This window comes from Calliphora vicina, chromosome 3, assembly GCF_958450345.1.
Source record: "Calliphora vicina chromosome 3, idCalVici1.1, whole genome shotgun sequence".
In the NCBI taxonomy this organism is placed as follows: Eukaryota; Metazoa; Arthropoda; class Insecta; order Diptera; family Calliphoridae; genus Calliphora; species Calliphora vicina.
In genome coordinates this window covers 21,418,240-21,430,715 of record NC_088782.1, presented here as the reverse complement: position 1 = coordinate 21,430,715, position 12,476 = coordinate 21,418,240, and the positions used below count along the sequence as shown (strand labels likewise).

General features: G+C 32.2%; 3 protein-coding genes and 1 non-coding gene across 5 annotated transcripts; 2 read left to right on the top strand and 2 right to left on the bottom strand.

The window, feature by feature from the left end:
- The first annotated feature begins 1,767 nt into the window (after positions 1-1,767).
- Pdh (Photoreceptor dehydrogenase) lies at positions 1,768-2,827 on the top strand. 2 transcript variants are annotated; one of them, XM_065505043.1, is made up of 3 exons: positions 1,768-1,860; positions 1,921-2,322; positions 2,406-2,827. In XM_065505043.1, the coding sequence occupies exons 1-3, from the start codon at positions 1,768-1,770 to the stop codon at positions 2,700-2,702; spliced, it is 792 nt and encodes a 263-aa protein (XP_065361115.1). In that variant the 3' UTR covers positions 2,703-2,827. The 2 variants fall into 2 exon arrangements, with proteins under 2 accessions (XP_065361115.1, XP_065361116.1); XM_065505044.1 differs by having other exon boundaries at positions 1,768-1,864; positions 1,928-2,322.
- A 7-nt stretch (positions 2,828-2,834) lies between these two features.
- Tcs3 (Probable tRNA N6-adenosine threonylcarbamoyltransferase Tcs3) lies at positions 2,835-4,279 on the bottom strand. Its single transcript, XM_065505042.1, has 4 exons — positions 4,053-4,279; positions 3,512-3,991; positions 3,211-3,416; positions 2,835-3,142 (listed from the first exon to the last, which is right to left on the bottom strand). Exons 1-4 carry the CDS (start codon positions 4,165-4,167, stop codon positions 2,900-2,902), a joined length of 1,044 nt encoding a protein of 347 aa, XP_065361114.1. The 5' UTR covers positions 4,168-4,279; the 3' UTR covers positions 2,835-2,899.
- A 1,626-nt stretch (positions 4,280-5,905) lies between these two features.
- On the top strand, positions 5,906-11,757 carry Golgin104 (Golgin 104). Its single transcript, XM_065503988.1, has 10 exons — positions 5,906-6,793; positions 8,489-8,701; positions 8,762-8,881; positions 8,948-9,011; positions 9,071-9,225; positions 9,285-9,427; positions 9,487-9,667; positions 10,410-10,946; positions 11,021-11,380; positions 11,453-11,757. Exons 1-10 carry the CDS (start codon positions 6,080-6,082, stop codon positions 11,525-11,527), a joined length of 2,562 nt encoding a protein of 853 aa, XP_065360060.1. The 5' UTR covers positions 5,906-6,079; the 3' UTR covers positions 11,528-11,757.
- On the bottom strand, positions 10,081-10,153 carry TRNAM-CAU (transfer RNA methionine (anticodon CAU)). Its single transcript has one exon. It is a non-coding gene; the product is annotated as a tRNA-Met (tRNA).
- Positions 11,758-12,476: the final 719 nt, after the last annotated feature.

The window sequence follows — 12,476 nt, the reverse complement described above, 5'->3', positions numbered from 1 at the left end:
TGTTGCTATAGTTCAACAACATGTTGCTAGAGTTCAACAACATGTTGATAGAGTTCAGCAACATGTTGATAGAGTTCAGCAACATGTTGCTAGAGTTCAGAAACATGTTGCTAGCACGGTCAGAAACATGTTGCTAGAGTTCAGCAACAGATTACGTGTAGTGTGTACTTCTCCGAGATAAAAATACACTCGATTTATGGGTTGTTTTAATGGACAACGATGGTGGGTCAATAAGTCCTCGCCTTATTGAATTTCCCGGCTCTGAACTGAAAGGGCAACACTGCTCCTGCCAGTTGACTCATGTCAAAATTTGAACAATCTGCATCATTTAGGTTGTGTTTGACAGCCATTGATAGTAGAATACCTCCAGACTTCAGGAGAAATTGGAAAAAAAGTGAATTTCGTTAGCTCATTAAGCATTATTTCTTGCGGAAAAAAATCATCACTCAAATAAAGACTAAATACTATGGGAACTCTGCACCATCAATTTCAATGGTATAAAAAAGAGGTTTACTGAATTTCATTGTGGCCGTACATGTGTGGAAGAACGTTCTGGACACCCAGTTGAGGTCTCTACACCCGAAACAATTGAAAAAAATCACGATATTGTGTTGGCCGATCGGAGATTGAAAGTGCGAGAGATTGTGGAAGCCATAGGCATATCACAGGGATCTGTGTTATCAATTTTGAATGATCACTTGGATATGAGAAAACTATCCACATGATGGCTGCACACATGTGCAGTTTTCACGGTAAAAATTATTGAATTAGGCTATGAAATGATCCATCTTCCGCCCTGGATTTAGCAACGAGTGACTATTTCTTGTTTCCAAACCTGAAGAAATGTCTCGGCGGAAAGAGATTTGACTCCAACGAATAATTCATCTTACAACTAATACCTATTTTTATGACCTCGACAAATCTTTTTTTTTGGAAGGGATAAAACATTTGGAGAAATATCGGACAAAGTTCAAAGGCATAACCCTGTGTTTAATTCAAAAATGCACGGACTTTTAGAATTGAAATTTCTAGATGCAGACGTACATGGCTATATCAACTCCGCTATCTATAACTATCCAGAATATATACCTTATGAGGTCGCAAATAAAAAATGTGGATATTAGAAACGGAATAACAAACTTATATTTACCCACACACCTCTCATGGTTCATACAATTTTATTTTCTTATAAGTGAAGGGTACATACGAATCAACAAGAATCGCTGCAATATTTCAATTTCAAAATCAATTAAGCAAAAAGAACAAAAAATAGTTAGGCGACAGTGGTTAAAATATGACATTATTTATAATACCAAATCTCTTCGGAGGTTAAATATTTTGTCTAAAAGATCAACGCAACACAGTTAATTCAACAGTGTGCACTGTAAATAAAACCAAACAAATGTTTGCAGAAAAAAATAACTAAATAAAAAATGCAACAGCTCATTGATTGAGGAGAGTAATCATTGCCTCATGAAATTAATATCTTCTACTACACCTGTAATGTATTGTATTGTTACATGTTACAAAAATTAAGTTAAGTAATGTGTACGAGTATGTTAAAACCAATATTGGAATATCAGATAACACTCATGGCATAAAGGTATATATAATCGACCTCAATTGAATAAGCCAACCGCATTTTAAGTTGAACGCCAAGAAACAAAGACCAAACTGGATAGCTATTTTAATATTTGGCGTTTGAAAACAAAACTAAAAGAGCAAAAGGATATACAATTAAAAATAGTCGAAAGTATAAAATACAAAATGGCGTTTACAGGCAAACATGCTATAGTAACAGGGGGTGCCAATGGCATAGGATTGCAGGTGGTCAAACAATTGTTAATGCACGATGTTCATGTAAGTTTAAGTTTGATATTTTCAAATAAAGAAATAAAAAATAAATAAATTTCATTACAGAAAGTAGCCATAATAGATTTACAGGACAATTTGGAGGAAATTGTTATTTTGAGAGCTGCTTTTCCGGCACAACACTTGCTTCTAATCAAAATGGATGTGGCCAATTCAAAGGGCATTGAGGCTACATATGAGGAAATTTTAAAAACTTTTGGCCATCTGGATATAGTGGTGAATGTGGCCGGTCTCTTCAATGATCAAGATGTACAGCGCACTTTATTGGTAAACTTGGGTGGCATGATTAATTCCACTTTAAATGCCATGAAAGTCATGAGTAAGGAAAAGGGTGGCAAGGGAGGTATAATTTGTAATATGGCCTCGGTGGTGGGTTTGGATCCAATGTTTTTGGTACCCATCTATGCGGCTACAAAAGCTGGTATTATTAATTTTACACGCTGCATGGGAGTAAGTACATATGTATAATTTTTTTTTTATTGAGCTCAAAAATTAATAATTTTTTTGGTTAAAAAAATAATTTCATTGTTTAGAAGGAAATCTATTATCAACGTAGTGGCGTAAAGTTTATAACTGTATGCCCCGGAGCTACAATCACCGATATGTTTACCAATTTTACCGAGAAAATGTTATTCCCTGATATGAGTGATGAATCGTATTTGGTATTAGATCGTCTAAATAAGCAAAGTGCCGCTGATGTGTCGCGCTGTATTCTGAGTTCCTTGGAAAAACAAGAAAATGGAGCTGTCTATATAATTGAAGGCAAGCGTTTGTTTCCCATGGATATGAAGCGTTATTGGACGGGTATAGAAAAGGAGTTAAATGAGTAATCGAATCAATGATAAATAAATAACCATTGAAATGTGATAGCAAATAAGAAGCTTAATAATTTTATGAATTTAAATACAAAAAATAAATATTTACACACCTGTTACTGTTCTTTTTAAAATATGTATCTTGAATTGTTTTGTTACTTGAAATTTCTTGAAAAACGTCCTTTATTTTGAAAATGTTAAATTTTGCATAACTAATCGTCGCGCCATGTCACCAACACTTCATCGGTGCGATATCTTTGCGTTACAAAGGAGTCATCGAACTCCATACGACTGCCCGCTTTAAACATTTCAGCACCAGCATGAGCTATCATTAAACCATTATCTATGCAATAACTTTCATCGGTGGCAAATAGTTTGCCATTTCTTTCTTGACACATAATACGCATCATATCCTGTAGGCGTTCATTACAACCTACGCCGCCCACAATAAGTACCTTTAAAGCCAATACAGTTAAGATATAAGAAAAATAATCTATAGTCATTTTGATTTATGTTTGTTTACCTCATTAGATTCACAGTGAGCCATGGCTCTTTCTGTTATCTCGACTAACATGGCAAATATGTTCTCTTGCAGGGAATAACATAGATCGGCTTTTGTATATTCTGGTTCTTCCGGTTCATCAATTTTCTTGCGTTTATTGCGTCTCTTTGAGGGATCGGCAATTTCTTCAATGTGTGATAATATGCCTGAAAAACTGACATCCATACCTGTAAAGGAATTATGTTTTAAATTTTAGGAGCATTTACTTCTACCCATAGACAAATATTCATGAAAATGTAATGATTTAATAATCTTTCTTTACCTTTTACTACATATGGCAGTTTCACAAACTGTTTACCCTCCTTGGCCAGTTGTTCAATATTATAACCTGGACTGGGGTCATTCGACAATTTAATTATTCTGGCAAAACGATCCAAACAATTACCAACTGCAATATCGATGGTCTCACCAAAAATACGATACCTTTTGTTAGAGTAAGCAATAACTTGTGTATTGCCGCCACTAACATACAAAACAATGGGATTTTTGGCGCCAGTTATAAAACGACCCATTTCAATGTGGCCAATGCAATGGTTAACACCCAACAAAGGCTTTTGCCACAGTAGCGATAATGTACGAGCCACTATGGCGCCAACTAATAAAGGTGGCGCCATACCAGGTCCCTTAGTATAACAAATCACATCTAAATCTTGTGCTGATATTTTAGCTACTTTTAAAGCGTCTTTAATTAAGCCCAAGATTTGTTCACGGTGATGTTTTGCAGTTTCTTTAGGAAGAAAACCTTCAATAAAACAAATTTGCATGATGATATCAAAATTTAGTTAATCATAACAAAAAAATACCTTCGCCGGGCGGTGTAATGTAGGTTTTTCTAACATTCGCCAAAACTTCACCATCTTTGGTTATGCCTATACCAATTTTATTGGCACTGCCTTCTATGCCTAGAGCACAAACCATTTTGTTTTTTTTTATATTTTTAATCTAATTAATAAATAAGATATTAAATTTTAATTATTTTAAGAACTTTTGCAACAATTTGTTAAATTTCAAAACACATCACATTTGTTTGTCAGCTGTAGCAAAGCGAATTTATTTATGAATTCGCCCAGAGCTGTAGGGTTCTATAACAAGAGAATCAAGGCCAAGGTGCATTTAATAAGGTGCCATCGGCAGCACAGCTGATTATAGAAATAGCTCGCACAAATGTCAAACTACATATATAAAAAATATTCGCCCGTACGTCCGTATGTCAAACTCTATATATAAAAAATAAGTGAATTCGCCAGTATTTATTTCAATTCGCCACTGCTGTCACCTTGTTAAATACGCCTTGATCAAGGCGTATTAACAAGGTGAGTGCATAAAATCAGCTGTTTCTTAATTCGCTGTGGTTTTATGTACACTATATGTCAAACTTTGTTTATGTTTACATTTGTTATTGTAAATAACATAGTAATATCAAAGTATATTAATAAAGTAGACTCAGTAGAACAGCTGACTATTTTTTTTACTTTGGTCTGAACTGTCAATTCACTTGTGGTTGTTGTGGCGAAAAATACAACAAGCCCAAAAACAACAACAGGCAACTTTGACAGCTCAGACCTTAAACCAAAAACAAAATTGCTTGTGGTTTTTGTAAATGTTGTATTTGTTGTAGTACTGTCGCTACTTTATTAATTTACTTTGAGTAATATTTTAATTCGCCTTGATTTTGACATTTACCGTACATTTTAACAAAAACAAATTACCTGTTGTTTTTGCATTGTTGTATTTGTTGCCGGGACGCACTCACCTTGTTAATACGCCTTGAAGAGAATTGTCCAAGATGGTGACAGTTCAACAAAAGAACAAATGTCAGAACACAAAAATAAAACAAAAAAAAATTAACATAGTGTGGGCAATTTATTAGTAGGGCTTAATTTATTATTGTAGAAAATAAATATTTTGTTAATAAGTATAGAATATGTAGATATTGAATTATATAAACTAGATTTAACAAGCGAAAAAAGTAATCAGCTGTTTGACTGACTTCTTATATGAATTCGCCTTGGTTCTATAGTTTAAACACAAAGTCGACCTTTAGACAGATTTTATTTAACAAACTACTTTGTTCAATTTTTTTAGTTTATCGACCTTCCGATTTTTTTGGTAAAATCTTGATTCTTCGACTTTTCCGAGCAAAACGTCGAAATCAAAGTAAATTAATAAAGTAGCGACAGTACTACAACAAATACAACATTTACAATAACCACAAGCAATTTTGTTTTTGGTTTAAGGTCTGAGCTGTCAAAGTTGCCTGTTGTTGTTTTTGCTTTTGGGCTTGTTGTATTTTTCGCCACAACAACCACAAGTGAATTGACAGTTCAGACCAAAGTAAAAAAAATAGTCAGCTGTTCTACTGAGTCTACTTTATTAATTTACTTTGGTCGAAATCAACTTTTTGATTTTTCGACTTAAAGAACCCTATTTCAAATGTGGAATTTATAGAATTTATAGAAGGTCACCTCAAAACAACAACAAATTATTATTATTTTTTTCGCTGTCAATTCACTTCTGTTTGTTATGGCGAAAAATGCAATAAACCCAAGCAAAAACAACAACAGGCAACTTTGATAGTTCAATTATCTATTAATAAAAATAAAATGGCTGTTGTTTTTGCATTTTTTGTAGTTCAGTCGTCACCTTCTATAAATTCGCTTTCAGTGGAATGAACACAAAGAAGAAGCAACAAAGCTGGTGAAATTTTTTACAATAAACAAGCACGTAGAAAAAAAAACAAGAAAATGCAATTAATTAAATAAACAAATAAATAAATGTTAAAAACTTAAATAGAAAAGTCTATACCAGATGATAAAATATATTTAACATAATGGAAAATGAAGAACTGACAAAGAATATCACAACTTGTGATGAAAATCCAGATAAACAACATTCCATTGTAATTGGACAGACAAAACAATTAACGTCAGCAGATATTGAAGCAACTGTCCAGCTGGAGAGGGAACAAGAGCAGGCAACGGGAAAAGAAACTATAAACATAGCAACGACAACAATCGAAAGTGGTAATGATAACAGAACAACAGTTGAAGTTGTAAAACCCCTGTTGGTGGACAAAAATGCTACACAAATTAGCGCAAATACCGAAGAAGTACAAAAATCAATAACGTCTACTGTTAATGCAGTGTCAGCAGTTAACGGTATGGAAGTGGAAGAGGAGGGCAATAAAATGGTCACAAAAACAAAAAATTCACAAGAGAATGTCGCAAACAATGATGATGTGGGTGAAGGTAGTAATGGTGTTGTTTTGAGTCAAACAAAACCAACAAGTGTTTCTACCTCTTCGTCGTTAAATAATTCTCCCTCTGTCCGTTACTCTGATTTGGCTGAAAAACACCATGAAGTTGTTGTAGAGGTAAAGAAAGATAAAATACAGCAACATGGAGATTGTGAATTGAAATTGCAACAACAAATGTTACAATACGAACAACAAATGGAACAGCTCAAAGCGGCTTTACAACAAAAAGACAATATGATAACACTGTTCCAAAGAGAAAATGCTATTTTGGAAAAGGAAAAAGAAGCGGTAAGTAGAGATGTTAAATTTAAAAATTTAAAATATATAAAAATGTTTAATATTAGTTGATGGTAGCCAAAAATGAACATAAACCAAAATTGCTTGATTTTTAATATCTTATACAAAACTATATTTCAAAAAGCAATAGTTGTAACCTTTGACCTTTAATATTTCTAGTAGTTTAGTTGATTTTAAAAATACAGTGAATGACAAATCCAATATAACTTTCTTGAAAACTATATTCCGCCATTTCGGTTTTGAAAAACATAACCATTCAGTCCACAATTATAGTATATTGGGTATGACTTAAAAACGCGGGATTTACAATAAATGGCGTATCCTTTGAAAGCGACTTCTGTTTTTAATAACTTATGTCATTTTGAAGGGTACATACATATTTTTGCATCGAATCATTACTTGCGATGAAAAATTAACCCATTACTATAATCCGAAGCGTAAGAGATCGTATGTGAAGCCCGGCCAACCAGCCGAATCTACACCAAAGCCAAATTTCAATGGCGCTAAGGTAATTCTCTGTTTGGGATACGCTTCACTTTGGAACAGAGTATCCGATATTGGCTTGATTCCGATAGACCCCAATAGTTAGTAGAAATGGCTAGAGTAAAGATTTGTGAAAATTAAAAACCATATTATTTTGCCTAGAATTGTTAGGAAAAGAAAGCCTGGTATTTTTAGCTAAACAAAATTTGAAAATCAATTTAAAAAAAAACGAATTTAAAATTTGAAAATCAATTTAAAAAAAAACGAATTTAAAATTTGAAAATAAATCAAAAACTATTTTGAAAAAAAAAAAATTTTAATTTTTTTAAAATTAAACTTTGAAATATCTATCATTTGATATCCATATTAATGACTTAGTAATCCAGATATAGATAAAAAATATCACAAAAATCGAGATTGTCCCGGTCCTTATATCTCAGCCGATTTTAAATAGCAACCGAGCCGAGACAATTCTCGATATATTGATGTATCAATCATGTTTGTAAGTTATTTAGGGGGCTACGGAAAGGTTATATTGACTTCGCTATCTATAACGATCTAGAATATATACATATATATACTTTGTGTGGTCGCAAATGGAAAATGTAGAAGTTACAAACGGAATGACAAACTTATATATACCCTGGAGGTTTTCAATAATTTAAACTTGAAAATTAGTTCTCGAAAATATACAATTTGTCAAAGAACTTTTAAGAAGTCTCTGTGAAGAAGTATTAAAAACAAGGGATATGCAACAAAATACTGAGTCACTAAAAAGGCCAGCAAAATGTTTGTAAAAATTAAACCTAAGTTTTCATTGTTTTGTCAATACTGTAATAATTAATACGCCTGTGTGTTGGAATCAGCTTTCCGAAGCCCCCATATAACTTACAAACATAATTGATATACATATCTATATATCGGCTAGGTACTAATCGGTTGCTAAATCGAGAAAAGGGCCCACAAAAGCAAACAATTACGACTACTTCGTAATTTTTTATATATGTCTGGATTATTAAGTTATTAACATAGACAATATGGATATCTAATGATAGACATTTCATATACCTTTCAATGGCGTATATATCGTCATAAAAATGTGGACCGACAATGGTTCAAAATCGGAAAAAAAATGTAAATCGATTTTTTTTTTTTATTTTTTTCGCTAAAATTATTTTTAACACTTTTTTACTGTATTTCTAGTTTCGCAAAGAAAAAGATCTTGCCAATAAGGAAAAAGAGTCCACAGTAATTAAGTTTGCCATGAAAGAAAAGTCCGTAATTGATGCCAAAAAAGAAAAGGAAGTGGTGGAAAAGCAATTGACCGAGGCTAGAAAAGAAATTAAAAATTACACTACCAAATTTCAGGCATTAAATGAAGAGAAATCTCGAGTTACCTATCTTATGGATGAAAAGGTAATGTTAATAATGTAAAAACAAACATTATTGCTAAATAATCTTTATTATAACCAACAGTGCAATGAAGTACGAAAATACCAAAGAGAATGTGAAAAGCTTAAAACAGATTATGGTCACTTGGAATCGAAACTAAAGTATCATATGAACAAATTAAATATGGAAACAGAAGCTAAATTGGTAAGTAGTTATTAAAAAAAAAGAAAATTACATATTTGAACTTTATATTTACCTAAAACTTAAAAGGCTTTGGAAAAGAAATTGGAAGAGGAAAGAAATGCACCCAATAAAATGGAGGAGAAAGCTAATGGTGGGTTTTCTTGAAATCAATAATTAATATTTAAATTATTTAACTTATTAATATTTTAGAAAAAATAAAAATTGAATTTGAAGCTCAAAGCATTTTATTGAAACATGACATTTCCAATAAAATCGAACAGCTAGATAAACTTTTCAAAGAATCAGAAGTACAAAAAGATGTCATCAAACAGCTGCAGGAGCAATTAAATAAAGAAACACAAGAGGTAAATAAATTAATTTTAATTTTAAATAATTTTTTCATGGGGGATTTTTTTTTTATCAGAAATCCCATTTGCTAACAAGCTTTAATAGCCTACAAGAAGAACACAATCATATACAAAATTCCTATAGTGAAGAAATGTTAAATTCGGCAAAATTACGTGGCCAATTGGAAGAGCTACAAGTCTTAAAAACTCAAAATACCTTGTAAGTTTTTAAAAAGAGTTTAAAGGGGCTTTTAATTTTATATATTTTTTTTTTTCTAGAAACGAAGACAAAATCTTTACTCTAACTCAGGAACTAAATGAAGCTATACAAAAATTACAGGACAACGAACATGATTTGGAGCAATTACATGCTAAGGAAAAGGAATTATTAAGTTTTAACAAGGAAATGAGTGAAAGTATAGTGGAGTTACAAAATCAAATATGTTTACTGAAATCGAAGGTAAGATTTTTTTTTTAAATTTTTAAAAAAATTCAGTTTTTTGGAAACAAAATTCTCAAGATTATATGATGAAAAAATTATATTCAAAAACGGATGCCTCTGGTGAGACTCAAAATCAAGATTGGCTATCGATTCGAAATGGTTAAAAGGTAAAGGCAACGTTATTTTACATTATTTCGGTAACGATATTTTAGCGGTAACGTTAATTGCAATAATTTCGGTAACAGCAGCTTAAAAGTAACGTAACGTTAGTTTAGCTGAGAGGGTATTTTAGAGATAACTACAGCTTACCGGTAGACATCCTTGCTAAAAATTTGAAAATAATTTTTTAAATAAAAAAAATATTTTCAAAATTTTTTTATATCCTTTAAAATTTAAAAAAAAAATAATTCCCAAAAATTGCAAAAAACGTATGCCCCGGGTGAGGCTCGAACTCACGACCTTAAGATTATGAGACTTACGCGCTGCCTACTGCGCCACCGAGGCTATACGTGTTAATATGATTTACAAACACAACAGTTTCAACCCTAAATAAGCCAATACTACAGCTCTTGTGCAAAACTAAGAGAAAGTTGCCACGTTGTAGTTTATTTTTTTATATACAAGGGATTTCCTTTAAATTCTTAGGCTTAAAAGAAATGTATGATATTAGGATAAAGAAAAAGTTTACTTTTTTATAAAGAATTAATTCCTTGTGAAATATTGTAAATTTCTATATGCATTTTCTTTTCAAATTGATTAGGCTCAAGGCACCGCTGCCGAAAATGACTTATTGAAAAAAGAACGCTTGGCCTATGATGAAAAATATGCCACTTTGGAGAATCAGCTCAAGCAAGAACAAAATCAAAAGAACGAAGAACGCTTGCTGTTGGCCAAACATCTATCGGAAAAAACTAAACTTTATGAAAATACCAAAATTAAACTCGAAAATGTTTTGGGCGACTTTGAGGCCACCAAACATAAACATGCCACCATAGTAAAGGAACTGCAAAGAGAAATTGCTAAATTTAAAAGAGCAGCCGAACAAAATGCCGACAATCATCGTAGCTTTATTTGTTCTAGATGTCAAAATCCCTCACAAAATAATGGCTATCATCATAAGGAGAACGAGGATAAGGTAACAGCCATAGAAACGTTAGATATTAAAAGATCGCACAGCCGGCAAAGCAGTATTAGTACAACGGGTGGACAAAGTGCGGCGGGTAGCAGAAGGGGTAGTGAGTCTTCTGAGTCGGATACGGTAACAGGAAGGGAAATGGATTTTAAAGATGATAATAAGGTAAAGTATAAGAAATAGCTTTGTTAAATAGAGACTAATCTGAATAACTAAATTTACACTAACATAATTTTTAGGGACCTTCCAAAAAACATTTAGTCGAACGTATTCTACGTTTACAACAGGCGTCCGCCCGACAAACCGAAAAAATTGATTTTCTCGAACAACACACGCTTTCTCTAGTCGCCGAATTGCAAAAGAAATCCAAAGTTGTGCAATATTATATGCTGCGCGACCAGGCGGGTGCCTTGACATCCTCGAAAAGTGATCAGAACAAAAGTGAGCTAGCCAAATATGGCCATGGTGTTATGTCGGCCATTTATGGTGGCATTAAGGGTGTTGAAAATAAGAGCATGTCTCTAGAATTATCTTTGGAAATTAATAAGAAACTGCAAGCCGTTTTGGAAGACACCCTCCTCAAGAACATAACCTTAAAGGTGAAAGCAAAACTTGGTAAAAATTGTTATAATTTTTTTCACTAACGATTTTTTTTTTGTTTTGTTTTCTAGGAAAATTTGGATGTTTTGGGTTTGGAAGTGGATAATTTAACACGAAAACTACGACAAATTGAGGCCAGACAATGAGGTCTTTAGTTAAATGTAGATTTTTTTTAAATACATAATGTAAAATATTATAAATTATAACTGTAAATTGAGGTTATGTAGAAAAAAAATGGTCATGTCGTAGCAGGATTGCCAGTTAGAAACAAATTATTTAATACATTCCACATTTTTTTTTAATGTATATAATAATTATAGTGTAATTAATAAATTAAAGTAAATAAATTATGAAGTATGTGTTTTAATTTTAATATGTTTGTTTTTCTTTTAATTTAGCCGAATATTACAAATTTTTTTTCGAATTTGTAAAAACTAGATTTTGAATTTCAATATACATCCTAACAACAAGAATCCTCCGCCAAGACCGTCCAAGGTTTAATATAGGAACTTTTAGAACAAACATTTGCCTAACATCTTTCGAAACGAATTTCGCTGTACTTATATCTATATCAAACTTCAATATAAATCCTTCATATTCGATATGTTTGTAAATTTCTTTACCAGTAATCTAAATCCTTCATCAATGTATACTTTAAGATAAGGATTGAAAACAATTTTTGATGAAAAAATTTTGTAGTGAAAAAAATTTAAAAAGAAAATTGTAAAAAAAATATTTGGTGGAAAAACTTATGGTGCAAAAATAATTTTTTGAGGAAAAAAAAAATTAGTAAAAAATTGGTGTTAAAAAATAGTTCCCCGATTTTGACTCATTGTCGGTACGAAAGTTTTTATATACGTTGTTGGAAAGGTCTTTGAAATGTAAATCATTACATATCCATATTGTCTACGTTAATGACTTAGTAATCCAGATATATGTAGATAGAAATAGGTACAAAATCGAGGTAGTCGTGGTCAGCCGTTTGTGTGCCGATTTGCCCGACTTTAAATATCAACCTAAGCGGGACTATAGCGGATATATTGATGTATGTAAGCCATTCCGGGGCTTCGGCAAGTTGATTTCAATAACATTTGT

What these genes read in the sequence shown, in the direction of transcription:
- Golgin104 (XM_065503988.1), top strand. Translation starts at nt 6,080, where the DNA reads ATGGAAAATGAAGAACTGACAAAGAATATCACAACTTGTGATGAAAAT. An exon ending in AATGGAGGAGAAAGCTAATG is followed by an intron (nt 9,012 to 9,070) that starts GTGGGTTTTCTT and finishes TTAATATTTTAG; the next exon opens with AAAAAATAAAAATTGAATTT. An exon ending in ATTTTAAAGATGATAATAAG is followed by an intron (nt 10,947 to 11,020) that starts GTAAAGTATAAG and finishes CATAATTTTTAG; the next exon opens with GGACCTTCCAAAAAACATTT.
- Pdh (XM_065505043.1), top strand. Translation starts at nt 1,768, where the DNA reads ATGGCGTTTACAGGCAAACATGCTATAGTAACAGGGGGTGCCAATGGC. An exon ending in TGTTAATGCACGATGTTCAT is followed by an intron (nt 1,861 to 1,920) that starts GTAAGTTTAAGT and finishes ATTTCATTACAG; the next exon opens with AAAGTAGCCATAATAGATTT. An exon ending in ATTTTACACGCTGCATGGGA is followed by an intron (nt 2,323 to 2,405) that starts GTAAGTACATAT and finishes TTCATTGTTTAG; the next exon opens with AAGGAAATCTATTATCAACG.
- Tcs3 (XM_065505042.1), bottom strand. Translation starts at nt 4,167, where the DNA reads ATGGTTTGTGCTCTAGGCATAGAAGGCAGTGCCAATAAAATTGGTATA. An exon ending in CATTACACCGCCCGGCGAAG is followed by an intron (nt 3,992 to 4,052) that starts GTATTTTTTTGT and finishes GTTTTATTGAAG; the next exon opens with GTTTTCTTCCTAAAGAAACT. An exon ending in ACTGCCATATGTAGTAAAAG is followed by an intron (nt 3,417 to 3,511) that starts GTAAAGAAAGAT and finishes ATTCCTTTACAG; the next exon opens with GTATGGATGTCAGTTTTTCA.